At 34.3% G+C, this 18,469-nt stretch overlaps 1 protein-coding gene across 1 annotated transcript in view; it reads left to right on the top strand.

Moving 5' to 3' along the window:
• TMTC2 (transmembrane O-mannosyltransferase targeting cadherins 2) overlaps positions 1-18,469 on the top strand; it is a 394,308-nt gene that overhangs the window by 268,123 nt on the left and 107,716 nt on the right. The window contains exon 8 of the mRNA XM_065887822.1: positions 11,183-11,304. Coding sequence (XP_065743894.1) covers positions 11,183-11,304 — 122 coding nt within the window. The remainder of the gene's footprint in view (positions 1-11,182; positions 11,305-18,469) is intronic.

Genomic DNA, 18,469 nt, shown 5'->3' with positions numbered 1-18,469 from the left:
GTTGCAGACATTAATTTGCTAGGCATTACATACACTACAAAGGCCAGCCTCCAGTTCAGCTGCATTAAATAGGTAATATATTTTGTTTAAAGTTTCAATTAAACCCAGGACCAGAAGATATATGGTCCCTATGGGGAGTTTGAACATTTTCATGCCAGTGCTGGGATTGCCTAAGGATCATGCTTCGGTCTAGATGTTGCTTGCTTTCCTGGAAATACGATATGAGACAGTTGATTATATTTCACTGCTATTAAAATCACATGAACCCACCTGTTACATTAATTCATACTTTTGCCAGTTTAGTGGTAAAGGAAAAGATTGAGACTTAAAAACTTTATTTTTAAATTGAGTTATAAGGAAATGAATATATTCAAATTAATACCTAATTATATCCTTATTCTCTGATTCCCAAATAATTTCAATATGTTCTGCTTGAAAAATATGTTTTCTGAGGCTTCAGTAGAAATAAACGAGAAAAAAAAAGTGTATATTTTACTCTCTTATTGAGCACTATCCACGGAGTGAATCTTTTACTCAGAATAAATATGGGCTGGATTGTTCTCAGAAAATTAAAGTGATGCTATGTTATACTTGGAAAATTAACTAAATTTCATTCTTAAAAGATGCCAATTTTGATGACATTGAGATGAAATGGACATAATCATGAGGAAGAAGAAAATCTTGTATGAAGGATACAGTCTTGAAAATCAATGTCAAGAAAACAATAAATTGTTGCACATATTTAGAATAGGCCAGTAATACAAATGAAGTTAAAAATTAAATACATTACTGATTGTACATACTTTGCTCTGTGTGTATTTATATCGGCTTTTCCTAATAGGTAGGGAAAAGTTGTTTCCTACATGAAAATCTTATTTAACTCCCGCATGAACTGTTACTTAGTTGTGATTTTATTTACACTGAGTGAAGCTATTGTCATATTCAAATTGAATAAAGCATTAAAATAGAACATGCAAAGTTTTGTTCCAGATTACAAGTCTTTTTTTTGCCAACATGTAAATTATGAGTATGGGGTTCTGTGAGCTGTTGTAGAATCTTATTTTTAAGTATTCATTAAAAATAGAATGAATTTTTAAATTTTTGATATATCTTAGTAATTAACATTAATATAAAAATTTATAATATAAAATATATTATTCATTACATATTATAGAGACATATTGCTTGATCCAGGAATACATATGAAATGTAATCCTAAGAAGATGTGTATAAAACTGAAAATGCTTTTATTATTCTATTCTGATGTCTTCCTGCAAATATTTATATCCTATTTCTCTGAATACTATTATTTTCATTAATTCTTTCCAAGCTAGTATAACATTTACTCATTCTTTTTTCTTTTTTCTGGTGTAAGCTTTGGGTTTTTCTAAACACAATTTAGAAATTCCTTGCATATATTTTTAGTATCCCCTAAATATTTCAGTTGTATTAAGCCGTTTTATTTTATTGCATTGTAATTCTCTTGACGACGGTATTATATTTTTTGGGAGCGGATCATCACCTCCAACATACACAGGGACACACAGACACACAGACACACACACACAGTCTCACTTTCTCTTTTTTTGGAAAATCTGAAGATTTTATGGGATTGTCTCCAACATTTGTTGATTGATTGCTCTTAGTGATTTATTTCCTTGAAAACATAAAGGAAATTGATTAGCCTAGAGAACTTCAGGATCCCCAGTTGCAAAGAGAGACATAGTAACATAGGCTCCTGGCTATTTTCCAAGTTAAATTTTGATGGTACATCAGATGTTTCCGGTATATAACACTAGGTATTAGGAACCTTTTTAACTTTCACTGAAGTTTAACCTCTTTCTTCATGATTTGTGTTTTTACTTAATGAAACACATTTTCATTTTTTTTCCCCTGCATTTCCTCTCTTTGCTTTAAAACTACCCTTTCTGGCTTCAAGGGTTTCCCCTTAAGTTTGGTGCTGTAAGGACTTGCTAAAGAATTACGTATTGAACCTTTTCATAACCCTCAGTTTAAGACTTGGATTATATTTCATTTATTTCCAATCACTCCACCCCAAAGGAAGAAGTTATAATTGTTAAAGTCTGTTGTCAGATACTAAGTAGCCTTCCTAATTTTTGTAATCATTTTAATTTTTGTCTTTGTCTTTGCCTGCTCTGTTCACTACCTCTTAAGGATTTCCAATCAGGACTAATATATCTAAGGTAACTGGACTCTGTCATCTTTATGATACCATAAGGCTGAGGAAGATATTAGGATGGAAATACAAAAGATTCACAAAATTTGACAGCCAATAGTTACAGCAAGTTTATGACATAAATAAATAAAGGCCAGACTCCCTAATGTTTCTATGTTAATGCTAATACCGTGAAGTAAAAAGTGAGAATTAAAATCACAGCAAGTTAAACTCTTGACATAATAGGCTCCTGATGTCATGTGGTTCTGTCCGACCTATAGATTCTAGAAAAAGAAGTTACTTGGAAATTTTTCTTCAGTGACATACTCGGCAAAAATGTAACATCTAAATTCAAGTTGATACATAATGTGATCAGTTATTTCTCAGATATTTATCAAGACTCTGTGGAGCCACTTCTGAACTTAGGTTGGAGGACAGATGAAGTGTTTTCTCTCGGGCTCTACACATCTCATAGTCTAATTTAAGATCAGGAAGATTATAATTGGTGAGGTAAGTCCTATAGATACATTAAAAAGATGGGGGACAGACAGGAGTTGGAATAAATGAAGAATTGAGTATAATTTTAAATAGGAAAAGTCAATTTTGTAAAAACTGCCATCTTTAATTGATCCCTGGATTATATAATTCAATAGCAATAAACATCTCAAAAATTTATCAAAAACTTGACAAAATCATTCTAAAGTTTATCTGGTAGACTTAACAGGAAAACAGAACCAAGAAGGTTTAGAGAAGAATAATGGGTGAGACTTGCTGTACTTGATATTAAAATATTAGCATCAATAGAAGCTACAGTAATTAGAGCAGTGTTGTCCTGGCATAAAAACAGAAAATCTGCCTAGTAGGACAGAACGGAGACCCCAGAAACAGATCAAAATTTACTAAATCTTTATAGATAATAGATGTGGAATTAAATATGATTGAGGGAAGGGAGTTTTTATAAAAGCTGATCTGGGAGAATTGATTAAATGTTTGGAAACAATAAAATTAGATATCTGCCTCATACCATATGGTAAAATGTATTTCATGTAGAATAAGTAGTTAATTTTAATAACAAAGCTATATAAGTAGAAGAGAATATATGTCCCTATAATGGAGAATAATTTTGTGCAAAATAGATAGTGATTAAACTACAAAGGAAAAGTCAACTTGATTTGCATATGTAAAAATTAAAATAGTCTGAAATGAAAAGCTGTTACCATCTTTTGCCTATTATAGGGAAAAGATAAATGTCTTAATTAAAAATGGTTTAAAGCCATTAAACAGTGACCCACAATTTTTAAAAATTGCTGGTTAAAATTTTATTTAAAAAAATTTGTGAAAATATATGCATTTTCATTAGTTCAAGAATTCTATATATGTATTCTAAGATAATAAGATAAAAATTTTTTTAAAAAGGTAATTACAAAGAAGGATGATAATTGCTGAAGTAGGTGTAGTACCTGCAAAAAAATTGGGAGGGGAATTTGAATACACAAAAAATTGATCTTGAATGAGAAAATATAATTTTGGAAAATTTATCATACTTTTTAATATAGTTTTAAAATGCTAGAAGGAACCTAAATATTTAAAACTAGCAAAATATTTTACTTAAAATTGATTTTTTTCAAAATATAAAATAAATTCTGGAAAAACACCAAAACTTTACCAATCACTATGAGTGATGGGATTCATCTGATTTAATAAAATTATTATCTTTCAGATTTTCTACAATGAGTAGATATGTTAGTAATTAGATAATAAATATAAATATTAAAAAAATGAAAGGATTAATCAGGACTTGGGCTAGTCAATCTTGAGTAGATCATCTAGAAAATCCATGAATATGACAGTTCCTTTTTAAACTAACTAGGATATTGTCACTGGTTTATGAAATGACTGTAAATTCGTGGACAGTGATGAATCTACAAATGATTATATAATTTAGGGGATTAAGGAGTTATTTAGTCTTAGCCCTTCATTTTGTGGATGATAAACAAAGGTCTTGTCAAATAACCTGTTTGTCTATAACCATACAAAGTTTTAATGGAAAAGTAAGAATTAGAAACCCAGACATCTAATTACTCTTTTGGTATATAATTCATAATTCTGTGCTACATCATAATTATAAATAATTTCAACAGGTAGATGGACAAACCAAGTTAATCAATCAATTAATTAAAATGTGTTTATTTCATTTTAAAATTATGTGGCAAAATTAGTTCCTAAGGAAAGAATTAAAGTAACATATAAAAAAAAAATCATAAACTTGAAGATGGGTAAAGTGCTCATTAAAAGAAAAATGACCAGCACAGAAAAACACTACTTATAAAAACCATCCATATAAGACTTCCTGGTGGCACATTGGTTAAGAATCCGCCTGCCAATGCAGGGGACACGGCTTCAAGCCCTGGTCCAGGAAGATCCCACATGCCGCGGAGCAGCTAAGCCTGTGCGCCACAACTACTGAAGCCCACGCGCCTAGAGCCCGTGCTCTGCAACAAGAGAAGCCACCACAGTGAGAAGACCGCGCACCACAACGAAGAGTAGACCCCGCTCACCGCAACTAGAGAAAGCCCGCGCACAGCAACGAAGACCCAATGCAGCCAAAATAAAGAAAACAAAATAAACCTGATATCTTAAATGGAATAGAAGCATTTCTTAAAAATGGAATGATTACGTTAGTGACCAGCCAAGTCCTTAAGCTGGGAGAGCTTAGAAATTAGACAGATTACCATAGAATGCCTGACCTTCAGACAAAGTATCCTAAAACACTTGCAATATTGACAATCAGATGCTTTCACCATATCAGCAGCAGAAAGCCTGCTAGAAATCATGTAGGGCTATTTTCTGAATGCTCCTATTCTTTACAGGCCAGAAAAACGCTATAACCTACGTGAGCCCTTTTACAAAGTTAGCATTTCTCCCCAGTGTGCTGGTGTCACTGTATTTTACAACCATTCTTCTGAAACTTTTAGAACTTCTCAACTTATAGCTAGGCACATGCAATTCAGTGTTGTTCACACCTTTTGCACTCATGTTCCATTGTTCACTGTGATTTTGCTCATAACCACTTACCATCTGTTTTATTATTTACTTGATAATTTTCTTCATTCTAAAACATATCTATGAAATCACATTTTTAAACACAGATTAAATGTAATTTATGAGTACTAAATTAAAAAAAATTTTTTGTTTCACGTGTACCTAAAAATCAAACTTTGGAAAATACTGATAAATATATTTCTCTCAGAAGATTGTAAGTACCATGAAGGCAGGAATGAATGATACCTCATTAGCCTTTAGGTTTACCATCATATGCGTTATCCATGTTGGCTAACCTAAATTGATATGCAAGATATGCATTTAAGAATTTTTTTTTTTTTTTTTTTTTGCCTGAGACATGTGGCATGCGGGATCTTAGTTCCCTGACCAGGGATCGAACCTCTGCCCCCTGCATTGGGAGCGTGGAGTCTTAACCACTGGACCACCAGGGAAGTCCCTATTTAAGCATTTTTAAAAAGAGATTTAACAATTACTGTAAGAATTGAGAAAGGGGTGATTACTTTTGGTACACGTGGTCAAAAAAATTTTAAGTTGGGGAGGAGGGATAGATTGGGAGTTTGGGATTGACATGTACACATTGCTTTATTTAAAATAGATAACCAACAAGGACCTACTGTATAGCACAGGGAACTCTGCACAATATTCTGTAATAACCTAAATGGGAAAAGAATTCAAAAAAGAATAGATATATGTATAACTGAATCACTTTGCTGTACACCTGAAACTAACACAACATTGTTAATCAACTATACTCCAATATCAAATTAAAATTAGGGCTTCCCTGGTGGCGCAGTGGTTGAGAGTACGCCTGCCGATGCAGGGGACACAGGTTCGTGCCCCAGTCCGGGAAGATCCCACATGCTGCGGAGCGGCTGGGCCCGTGAGCCATGGCCGCTGAGCCTGTGCGTCCAGAGCCTGTGCTCCGCAACGGGAGAGGCCACAACAGTGAGAGGCCCGCGTACCGCAAAAAAAATAAAAAAATTTAAAAAAATAGGGAATTTGGAGGGTGGAGGAATTGCATAAGGTGGTCAAAAGATACAAACTTCCAGTTATAAGACAAAGACATACTAGGGATGTAATGTACAACATGATGACTGTAGTTTACACTGCTATATGATGTATTTGATTAGGGAGTACATCCTCAAAGTTCTCATAACAGGGAAAAAAGCATTATTTTGTATCCATCTGACATGATGGGTATTAACTAACCTTACTGTGGTAATCATTTCACAATATATATGTCAAGTCATAATGCTGTACACCTTAAACTTTTACAGTGCTGTATGCCACTTATATATCTAAATGAAGCTGAAAAAAAATAGGGAATCTAAACTGAATCTTAACATAGAACTATATTCTCTTGAGCAAGGACAGGAGAAACAAAAGGTAACACTAGCAGATAGGGGTAGTATGTACCCCTACATGCTCTATTCTTTATCTGGTAGCTGGAGCTGTCCAGTAACTTGAAACATGAAAATTAGTGAGATCTGGACTCTTACATCATCATTAATCCAGCTTTCTTTCCTTTAAGGAGTTAGTCTTTGCCTGGATTATTTAGATTCACGGCTTTTTAGGGAGGAAGAGTGACATTATTTGTTCTACATCTGAAACTGGTTTATATCTGCCTGAAGCCAGCCTGGAGACATCGAAATCCCTTTTGTCTGTGAGTGAATTGGAAATAAATCTGGGTGATGAACCTGATCACTACATCATCACCCTGCAGATCTTTGAATTCTTACGAAAGTACCTCTATTATGTCATTTTTGTGTGTGTGTATGTAGGATGAGAAAGAAAAATAGTCATCATTGCTTCTTTCCTCCTGGGTAGTATAAACATTTTTTTTCTATTATTGTAAGTTAAGAAGAATTATAGTACCAGAGAAGATGACTTAACCCTCCTCCTTCTACCCCATTCCCGATCAAGTATCTTCATTCCCTTTCTTATTGAATTTACTGAACTTTCTTTTCCTGTGGCCATTTCCTTAATGGAATGTTTATGATTTTAATATTTTAATCAAGCTTGAAGGATTACATGTATACCATTCTCTCCTAACTGAATCCACTGATGTCACTTTTTGCAGTTATTTTATCCCTTCTCTAATTATTTTTTTATAGTATTTGGACAGAGTGGAATAGTAGAAAGAAAAAGAGAGAATTCAATCTGAATCCTGAACCTGTCATTTGCTTGTTTTTGAACACTGAGCAAGTTGGTTAAGCTCAATAACCCATAGTCACTTCGTTTGTAAGATGAGACCAATACTAATTAGAGTGTAGGAATAATGTAAAAAGTATAAAGATAATGGGGGGGGGGGTGTGGGATGGAGGCCCGAGAGAGGGGATATATGTATACATATAGCCGATTCACTTCATTGTACAGCAGAAACTAACACAACACTGTTAAGCAACTATACTCCAAAATATATATATATATAATACTTTAGTAGGTATTCAATAAGTAATAAACTTTATATAGTAGGTAGCTTGATGCATTGGCAAAAAGTATGGGCTTTCGAGGCATTCACACCTTTTAAGATAGGATTGTTAACTGTTCAAGTGACTTATTATTCCTGTACCTTCCTCCACATTCACAAATGAGTGGTCTAACCCCTTGTATGAATTAGAAATGAGAAACATGAGCCTCCTACCTTGGCAGTGCCAGGTAAATAGCAAGTACTTGGGCTTGTATTGTTTGTTGCCTGAATCTTTATTGAGTTGCCTTTTAAACACATTTAAATTCATCCATGATCATTTTGTTGCATTTTAGGTTTTGCATCTTGATTTTATTACCACTTTTATGGGCTGTTTTGTGTTAAGGTTAACCTTAGGACTAAAGTACATCTTATATGCTACGTATTTCCATCTTAATAATTGAATAAAGTATGAGGCAGAAACGTTTTTAAAGGTCAACCATGGATTATTATTGCTCTTCCTTATTCCTTTAATTCAATAGAGAAGCCCAAGGCAAAGTGAAATGAACTTGATGGCCAGCGTATCATAAGCTAGAAAACAATTTTCCGTGAGTGAGGCAGAGTATAATTTTCACCTGAGCTGGAGACTTGGAAAGTTTGTGATTGTTCACTACCAACAGGTTAACAATGCACTGAGGTCAGGTCGTCCTGGGTTTGAATTGCAGTTTTACCACGTTCTGCATTTAGTCACAAAGTGTTTGATTTAGCCACTGTGCTTTTCAATTTTCTTATCTGTAAAATCCAGGTAATTAAGGATGTTCCGTAATTTAAAAAATGAGATACATAAGCAACTAATGTAGAGATTGAAAATATGTTTCATCTCATAAACCTAATTTGAAAAGTTAGTTAGTACTGCCTGAATGAGGGTGATGCATTAAGGCCCCTTGTGGGGCTAAGTGAGAAAACATTCTGTGTGCCCAAAGGTATAGAGTGAGAGGAGTGGCTGCATGTAAGTCAGACATTTGCTCCCTATAGCTTGCTACCCTATTTTGTAATAAACATTCAATGAATGTTATTGTCAATGTTATTACTGAGATGCACTGAATGGTTACATGAAGTTTTTCTGAGTTGTAATGAATAGTACCTAAGTAAGCTAGTTATTTACATTTTTCATATACTTGCCAAGATGCATTATGGCATTATATTTCTTATTTGTGGTCCTTTGGTATTTCCCCACCTCACAAGCTTTACAACTTAATAAGTTGCTTATGAGTTCTTACTGAACAAAATAGTTCAACCTAAGTAGTTAGCAAATTAATAATATTTCATTTCAAAATGGGTTTTAATCATGATAGATTTCTGACTTGGAAAAAAATAGTTTACTTTCTGAAATGATTTTTAAAAAATCAGACACTTAAATATAAAGATATGAATCTCGAAAGCACTCTGGAATTGGGGTTCTCCTGCACTCTCTTTCTGTACAGGTAGCTTACCTGTTACTATTCTACAAGTTAGTTGAATTTTTAATAAATGAAAAGTAGAGGCCATATTAAATGCAATGATTGTAGAACTTCTAAAAAGTGATCTGTGAGCACTTGAAGACCCAAAGTAGAATTTCAGGTCAATTCCAAACAGAACCTATAATGCAGACCCATCTTTCAGCTCTAACTCTGAAATTAGTATGTGTTTTCTTCTGGCTTTAGAATCCCTTTTAGAGATAAATAGTTGGATTTGGTTTATCATTAATTGTTTTACAATTTTTAATATTCAGGATTGTGCATCTTTTCTGTTATATAAATCATATCTAGTATCGTTTTAGTATGAAGAAGTGGTTCACTCTCCCTAAGGAAAATTACTATTTGTTTTGTTTGGAAATATTTATTAGTTCAACATGCCAAAAAGAAAATTTATGACATTGTTTCACTTATTAGGAGATATTATAATTAAAAAATATAATTATCGCAGAAACATGTAAAAAAATTTTTAAATCCATGCCTAATCCTACCACTCTAACAACTATGAATATTTTGTATATTTTATTCTAGTTTTTGGTCTTTGCTTCAGGATTTCTTGCATCTCACCCTGAGCATTTGATTAAATCTAACCAAATTCTTCTTAAATGCGAACACATTTTAAGCTTTAGGAAAAAAAATATTTTTTTGAACTATCATTTTTATGATAATATAGTTTAGTGACTTTTCTCAGAACTAGAAGCACATAGATGTGTGTGAGTGGTACCTACATTTTTATGCATGTTACATATAATTTGTCACCAATATTTTTACTAACCGGTCAAGCAAAGGGCACTCAAAAGGTCAGGAGATGCAAATCAATTCAATTCATCAGACATATTTCTATTGACAGTGCTGTGCTAATGCAAAAAGAATTTGATTAAAATAAAAGGAAGCTAGCTCTTCCTTTGAAGCAAAGTGGTACAACCAGTGTGGGTAACACATTTAGGAAAAGCCTCTGATTATTCCTCTAGATGGAAAAAGCCATCATAATTATGATTAGTTAAGCTCTAAAAGTCTGCTTGAAAAATAATGCAGGTCACAAGTCTGTTGCCTGGTCTCAGAAATTAAGTAGCTTCAACATTTGCAGTGTTTATTATAACTATAATATTTAACTTAAATACACAAATCATCTTAAAATATACTTTTACCATCAGGTGAATATTCTTCCATACTATGAGCATAGAAGGGAGAGGGGGATGATAATAAGCGGGCAACTGATACACTTTTGGCTTTATTTCCAATTTTTTTCTCTTGCTTGGCTGTTAGTGAAATGCTGTTTGGTGGGCAAAGTTTGTGTAATTTGAAAGTAACAGCTGATGGCTGAAAGGCCTTACACTAACTTTGCACATGGTGATGGGCGTGCTAAATAACTGTCATATATTCGCTGGATTTTCCAAAGGAAACTGGTAAATTTTATTTACTCATTAAAATACAAAATGCAAATAATTTCTGAAAAAAACTAAAATCTAGCACCAATGCTTAAACCCAAATATTTTCAACTCCTTCATTTAATCTTACTTTTCTCAACAAGTTTGTCAACCTTAGAGGGTAGGACCTTGAACTTCTGTTGTCTAGGTCCTGCATAATACTCTCCAATTAGTAGTTATTCTGTAAATACTTGAGTGTCTGAAGGAATGAATGAATGTGAATAAAAAAGAACAAATGATTGTACATAAGAAAGACCCAACCTTAAAAATAAAAAAAGAAATGATGACAAAGCACATATTCTTGGGAGTTAGATGTTTCTAAGTTAAAAAAAAAAAAAATCAAAAAAAACGTCAAACCTTTATCATGTACTACATTTTTGACTTGTAGGCATTTCACTTAATTTCTCCAAACACAAGTTTTCTCATCTGTGAAATAGACATGATGGTGACTTTTGGGGAATCAAATGAGGTAACGGATGAGAGTACTTGCCACAGAATCTGAAACTGTGTGGAATATAAACAGGATGATGTGATCTGTTGCAAATGTTCTTGGAAAGCTGTATCCTCATACTGATTTTCATGATTCTCTTGCCAGGTGAAGCATACATGCGACTAAGCAAGCTCCCTGAAGCAGAGCATTGGTATATGGAATCACTGAGATCCAAGACCGACCACATCCCTGCTCATCTCACCTATGGGAAACTGCTTGCTCTAACAGTGAGTAACTCCCTTTCTCACCCTTTAGAAACTGGTTCTGCCTGTGCAGACTGAGGCAGGTAGGGTTTGAGGTACTGGTTCCTGGCCAGTTAACCCAGATTGTTAGGATTTAATGATGATAATACTAAGTTAGAACTCTGTACAGAAAAATATAGAAAAATGCATTCCTTTGGCTATGGGGTTTGCCACAGATAAAATATGATATGTATCCTTGATGTAACTTAATTGAAATGTATAAATGGAGAACTCCAAATGTGTGATTATATAATGAACTTGTCAAAATAACAATATTTGTATAACGACTATGTTCTCCAAGCCAGTGTTAACCCCAGATTGGCTATAATGTGGAATTAAGTCTGATTCTTTCCAAAAAGCCAGCATTATATAAGATAACTGCGTGTGTGTCCATCACTGTCACCTAGAATTCCTACTAATTGGAAATCATTCTGTAAGAGAAGTGGAGCCATCATTTGGCCACCCACTATGTGACAAGCTCTCTTGGCCACGTTTCTGTGAAAGCGGTATTATTCGAAGCATAAGAAATTGTTGATATTCTACCTTTGTGACTTACAAAAACTGTAATTTTATGTGCCTCAAAGCAATGTTAATGTTTTTATTTTATACAATCAGGGATTGTTCAAAATATTTAAGTAACTTTTCACCCAGCTAATAAATGGTACAACTAGCCTCAATCCTAATATGAATTTCTTATCTGTGTTATTTTAGTTATATCCCTTAATCTCTCTCCAATATTACTAAAAATAAATGAACACTAGCAAAACGTAGAGCAAATGGTCAGGAAAGTGATTGCTAAGTGAATTCCTAGAAGCATGTCTTATAATTATTTTAAAATAATAACATTTTTATTTCCCACAGAAGATGATAAGCTAAACACTTAAAAGTATTATGTATCCATTCTAAGATACCACTAAAATGTTACTAAAGAGATTATATAGGCAGACTAAGTAACCAGAAAACATCCCACTAAAAAATATCTAGATATGCCTAATGAACTACAACAGATATGCTCTTAATGCGTGGCTGAGCTCAAGGTGTAGAAAGAGAATTTCCCAGGGATGGAAAGGAAGCAATAACTAAACACCGGAACAGTAAACAGTAGGCTGTTCCTACAGCTGATTTGGGATAGTTTACCAGTTGCAACAACCCATGGGAAGGAGCTTACTGTTTGTTTTCCTTCTTGTTGGAATAAGAGACAAAACCTTGGACCAACAGAAAGCCAGGAATTAGATGCCTAAATAAAGCAGGAAAGTTCATATCCTCAGTGAAAGGATAATGTAGAAAAAGTTCACATACTGATACAAGAGGGCAGCGTGAAAGTTTGTCTGTCTCATCATGGAATCTGAAATCTTTGCAGAGAATTTGTCACTATCATCCTCCCTTTACCAGGCTTTGGGTTTTCGAATTTACTTTGCTTGAATGATCAGGGAATTCCTAGGCCAAGAAATTAAAGTCAGTCCACTAAAATCTCTAGCTGAAGACGTTACTGAAGGTGTCCTCTGAAAGAACACAGTTAAATCTAGAAGGAGTTACTAAGTGGGGAGCAAAAAGACTGGTGAACAAAGAAGTGGTGATTATGCGGGTAAATCAGAATAAACTTTTACTCAATAAAACTATTGAGAAGGAATAACCTCACAGGAACAATCAGAATGGGAGGGGAGATGAAATTTAAGCTGATTTTTGGAAGTCAGAAAGTAGAAAGAGGTATTACAACTGATTCGTCAGAACAGAGTAAACCATCATCTAAAGGGAGTTTGGAACGGGATAACAATGAGAAGAAAGCTGGAGAGACTCAAGATGTGGCGGCAGCTGGCATAGAAGAGAGTGAGTTAAGGAGTATAAAATAGGGTAATCAGTTCTAACTTACATATGTGGCAGTCAAGTTTCTCCCCATGTGCACAGTGCTAGCCAGCAGGCACTCACCTCCAAGTGGGGAAGAGATGCTCACAGTGGTGGAGCAGTTGGGTGAGAGAGCTCCATGACTCAGGAACAGCTTGCCCAGTCAAAGGTGGAATGCAGAGGGGACTGAAAAGAGGATTGACTGAATGTTTTCCAGTGGAGTACTCAGATTGTCAGTACCGCTCCCCTGCCACCCACAGAACACAAGCTACACAGAGTTCATTACCCCTCAGCAACGCATAAACACACACCTCCTCTCCCAAGAAATGGTTGCATTTTTATCTGGAGAAACTGAATCACTGTAGGGAAAAGATTTCCATATACCTACCTTTGGAGGTCCCTGAAAATGAGTAGCTCCCAAACCAGACAAACAAAAGTGACTCCAGTCTAGAAAGCATACTTATGCCTAAGGAGTTCATTCAGCTTTTATTACTTTTAAATAACAATGGGCAACCAAGGACCATCAGTCATATTAGGAAAGCCTCAAATATAAAAGATTGGAACTGAAACAAATGATTAGCAAAAGGAAACTGAAGGAAACAAAAGAAAAAAAAATCCTTAGAGATGGTAATATAGCATTTTGTGAAGTGCAGGATGCCATAAAAAATAAATAATGAAAAAACAAGAAAGAGCTTTTAGAAGTTAAAAAAAAATGATGGCAAAACAATTTTCATTTGAAGTATAAGAAAATAAAGGTGAGTAAATGTTTTCATACCTAAACATAAAGATGAAGAAAAAATATATGAAAGAAGAAATTATGAAATAAATTAATATGGGGGCCCCAAAAAAGAAAGAACAGAGTAAGGGAAAGAACATTACTTAGAATTGGAGGGTATAAGTTGCCGTTTTGGCCATCTATAGGATCATAATATGTCTAGTTTAATCAGTTAGAAAAAAATTATTTTATCTTATGAAAACCTGTTCCATTTCCTATTCTAATAGGCTGATAATTCACACAGCTCCATATAAAAATGGAATTCATATATAACTTGGGCCTCAACTACTGTATTTGAGATGACCTTATAGAATTCAAATGGAAACATTTTTAATTAGATTGAGAAATGGCCACCTTCAAAGAATCTAAAAATTTCAAATGCCTGATTTACCTCCCTGCCAAAAAAATCATTTAGAAAAAAAAAAACCAAATGCTTAAATGTACTTAATGCTGAATATACCTAGATTGTGACACTAGTTTGGATATAGAAACTACGTGTCTTTGAAAATTTTTTTCCTTCTTCTTTACACGCCTGAATTATTTAAGTTTCCTGTACCAAAAATATGGTTTTCCAGGCTGCTTTATTTTTCAGAAGGTATTTTTAAAAACAAGATTTAACAGTTTTAATTTACTGAAACATATGGAAGGAAGGGAAGGAAAGACATGTATTACAATCAAATTTTAATCCCTCCCCCCCCCAATCAAGAGAACTTTCATAGTTTCCGACTTGCTGATTAGATGAAATACAAATCCTATTATGGAATGGCTTAAACTCAAAGTGCCAAAAACTCCACAACCATCCTTAACAGTCTCTTTTTGAATTATGAGATTTGGCAAATTTCTGATCCCAGTGGATTGCTTTTGTCTAATTTTGGGTTTCTTGGCCTGATAACATGCCATTGACTTAACATGGAATTGGCAAGGTAGAAAATGCCACACATTTGACTTCTGAACGCTTTAAATATAAAATATTATAAAATGGAATTGGCTGTTACTCTCAAGGTAAGAAGAATAGAAATGGAATTGTGTTTTTACTGTTCCATCAAAACTGACCAAAGGCAAAATATGTAAAACTGACATGCAACAAAATTAGACTTAGACTATAGAGTAGGACTTCATATAAAGAATTATATTTTTCTGAGACAAATTAGACAAAAAATTGATTATTGGTGCTTTTATTATAGCCAGTGGAATGATTCACTCAAAGCATTTTTGTACGAAATTTTCTTTAAGAATTTGTAGTATTTATAGTATTTAGAAAACTTCAAAAAGATTTGGAATTTCCCAGAATGCTCTGACAAATTCCATAGATCAAATCCTTTTTTATTTCTTTGGCAAAAATGTCCCTTTCCTCTCTCTACCTGTTCAAATTTTATTTCCTCTGTGAAGTCTTGCCTGAGTCTTTCAAGCAATTATTTTTTTCCTTTCTCTGTACTTCCACGGCACTGGTTTCAGTATCTCTATAATAGCAGATTTTAGATTGAATGGCAGACATAAATCTATGTCTTTTGACCCTGGACATGGGACAGGGACTAAGTCTTAACTTTTCTTTTTATATCTTTAGTATATGGCTTTCAGTATCTTGATAACTATCCCTGTACCCTCCTTTTGCATTTCCCTTGTTAAGTTACATAAGGGCTGGGCATAGGTCACTTTTCCCCACCAGTTTTATTTAGATATAATTGACATATAGTACTGTATAAGTGAAAGGTATACAGGGTGCCTGACTTTTGAATATTTCTGTTTCCCTAGCCTGATTCTCATGTCCTCATTAGTCCCTTCATTTTGTCAACACATGTATTGAGATTTGTTAATCCATGCTAGGCATCACTCTAATTCCCAATGATATATACTGAATAAATGAATGAGAGTGGCATGATTGTAGAGTGGATACAGTGTAATCTTCTAAGACCCTGGAAGGGGAGGTGGTCACAGAGGATTGTACATCTTTTGAGTGCCTGTGATTGATATATGTTATTTCATGAAGCTTTACAACGAGTACTGTCCTCTTTTTATAAATGAGGAAACTGAACTTCAAAGATGTAAGGAATGTCCCCAAGAAATAAGCTACTAAATAGTAGAATTGGATACGTCCTCAAGGATTTCTGAATTAGCATCATTAATTTTCATTCTATATTAAATAATTTTGTGTGGAGCTTTTCCCCCCTTTTATACTTGATCAGAGATTCTAAAAGGAAGTTAGTGCTCCTGCCTCCCCATTTTTTTTTTAACTAAATTTATTTTTTATTTTTTGGCTGCGTTGGGTCTTTGTTGCTGCACGCAGGCTTTCTCTAGTTGTGGCGAGCTGGGGCTACTCTTCATTGCAGTGCGTGGGCTTCTCACTGCCGTGCATGGGCTTCTCATTGCGGTGGCTTTTCTTGTTGCAGAGCACGGGCTCTAGGCACGTGGGCTTCAGTAGTTGTGGTGTGCAGGCTCGGTAGTTGTGGTGCACGGGCTTAGTTGCTCCGCAGCATGTGGGATCTTCCCAGGCCAGGGATTGACCCTGTGTCCCCTGTATTGGCAGGCAGATTCTTAACCACTGTGCCACCAGGGAAGTCCCATCCCCATTTTTTATAACTTATTTTTGGACATCACCTCTAAATGCTAGTTTAGTTTGAATGGGTAAACGCATTTTTATTATTAGGCGTTATAGGTCATTAACTAAGAGTTTTCGCTATTGGCAAAACTTTTAACATTAACTTTTGTCTATTGGCACTTTGGGGTCCTACATTACAGCTGAAACGCAAATGTTCCAGGGTACCCTAGAGAATAGTTAGTTCTGCTTTAGGGTCACTGTTAACCTCCATGGTTACATATAGTTGGGCCTGGGTGACATCTCTTTAGAATATATGGAACTTTCATACCAATGTCATATCCAATTAAAATACTAAACACAAGCTGTCTTTAAAATTGATTTATTCCTTGTTTGAACTTTGTTACCTAAGGCTAATGCCATGAATTTAAAATCGGGCATGCATTAAGAGAGAAAAGGAGGAATAACATTTCCATTATTATGGTGTTTCAGATGGTTTTATAGTTGTTTCTAAACCCGTGTGTGTTCTCTAGTTGTGTGTACATCCTTACTTTGATTTTTTTTTTTTTTTTGGTCCTCCTTCCTTTTGTCTTTGTTCAATTTATTTCAGCCAAATATTTTACAGTTTTTGTGAGCCAGTAAAATTAATATTGACTTAAATTGTAATAAAAGCAACTTGGCTGTTAGCATATTTTCCAGATTTAGGTTAGTAAAAGAGAAGGAAGGATATGGGAGACTCTGACAGTAATTCTTGATACAGCAAACCTTTATTTTGGCTACTGTATGGAAATACTGAGCCAGATTTCTGTGTCTAGCCAAAGTTAATTGGGCTACATAAAACTCCAGTTGTGAAAGTACTTGAAGTTCCATGGAAAAGTTCCATACCCCAGGCTAAAATGGTGTCAGTGTAGTCTATCTGGAGCACAGCGCTGTGTGTTTCCTTGGGCCTTTTGTCATAATCATTACTATTTAGAGCTGAGATTATTTTTCCATTTGCTCCTCTTTGAAGCAAAGCTCTTCCCATTTTGCACGTTGACTAACATTTAGGTTCACTTTGTTTTATTATAATCACTGCACAGTCATGTTTAGATTGGAGGGAGCAGGGAACAAAAAATTTTCCTGTGACTCTCACTGAATGATTATTACGGATATATACCACTGAAGTCGCAAATTTATTCCGTGAAAAAGGAAGGCATATATCATGCTACTGAAATATTGGGTAACATAAAGAAGAAAATTTAATTTAATATAGTGCTCAGCTAAATATTTTATATGAAATTACCTCATCTAAACTTTATGATTTAGCATTCTGGATGTTATCATTGTATTATTTTTGCTCTGAAACATAATGAATCTGATAGTTCTTTTTTATGCATTTTGATACACAGAATCAATCTTTTTTTTTTAATTGAGGTATCTTTATAGAATCGATCTTGTAATTACACTATTTGTTGCCACTGAGTGACCTTAGGAATCCAAGTATCTCCAAAGTATTCCAGAGTTTTATTCTGTTTTTTTATGTTAGTTACTAAAAGTCATTTTTACAGATATTTTCTTTTGCCGCAAGTAACATTATGCTCAGAAATAATATTCTCAGAATAATAATAGTCTCAGAAATAATAAAATCAAAATACTCAAATTCTCAGGCATTGAAGGTCATGTGGAATAATTCTACCTGCTTTATATCTACATATCATGATGCTATGAAAAGAAATGTTAGCTTTTTACTTAGGGGTAAATAGGATACTGCTGCTTTGAAACTAACTTAAACTTCATTGTTATTTTGTTTGGTTTCTGTATTTGGTCTGTAGTTAACATTTAGTGCAATTTAAATAGCCCAGCAAAAATAAATAAATAAATAAATAGCTCAGCAGGCTCAGGCCTCAAAATCCCCCAGGACTCTGCTATCCCATGTTATTAGAGGGATGCAGATGGAGAAGCCGTATGTCCTTAAATATAGCTTGGCTTTCTTGCAGGACTCTAAAAAAGCAATCCTTTAT

This window comes from Phocoena phocoena, chromosome 11, assembly GCF_963924675.1.
Source record: "Phocoena phocoena chromosome 11, mPhoPho1.1, whole genome shotgun sequence".
Classification (NCBI taxonomy): Eukaryota; Metazoa; Chordata; class Mammalia; order Artiodactyla; family Phocoenidae; genus Phocoena; species Phocoena phocoena.
Note: the sequence above shows the minus strand (reverse complement) of the source record. Positions and strands in the feature narration are given on the sequence as shown.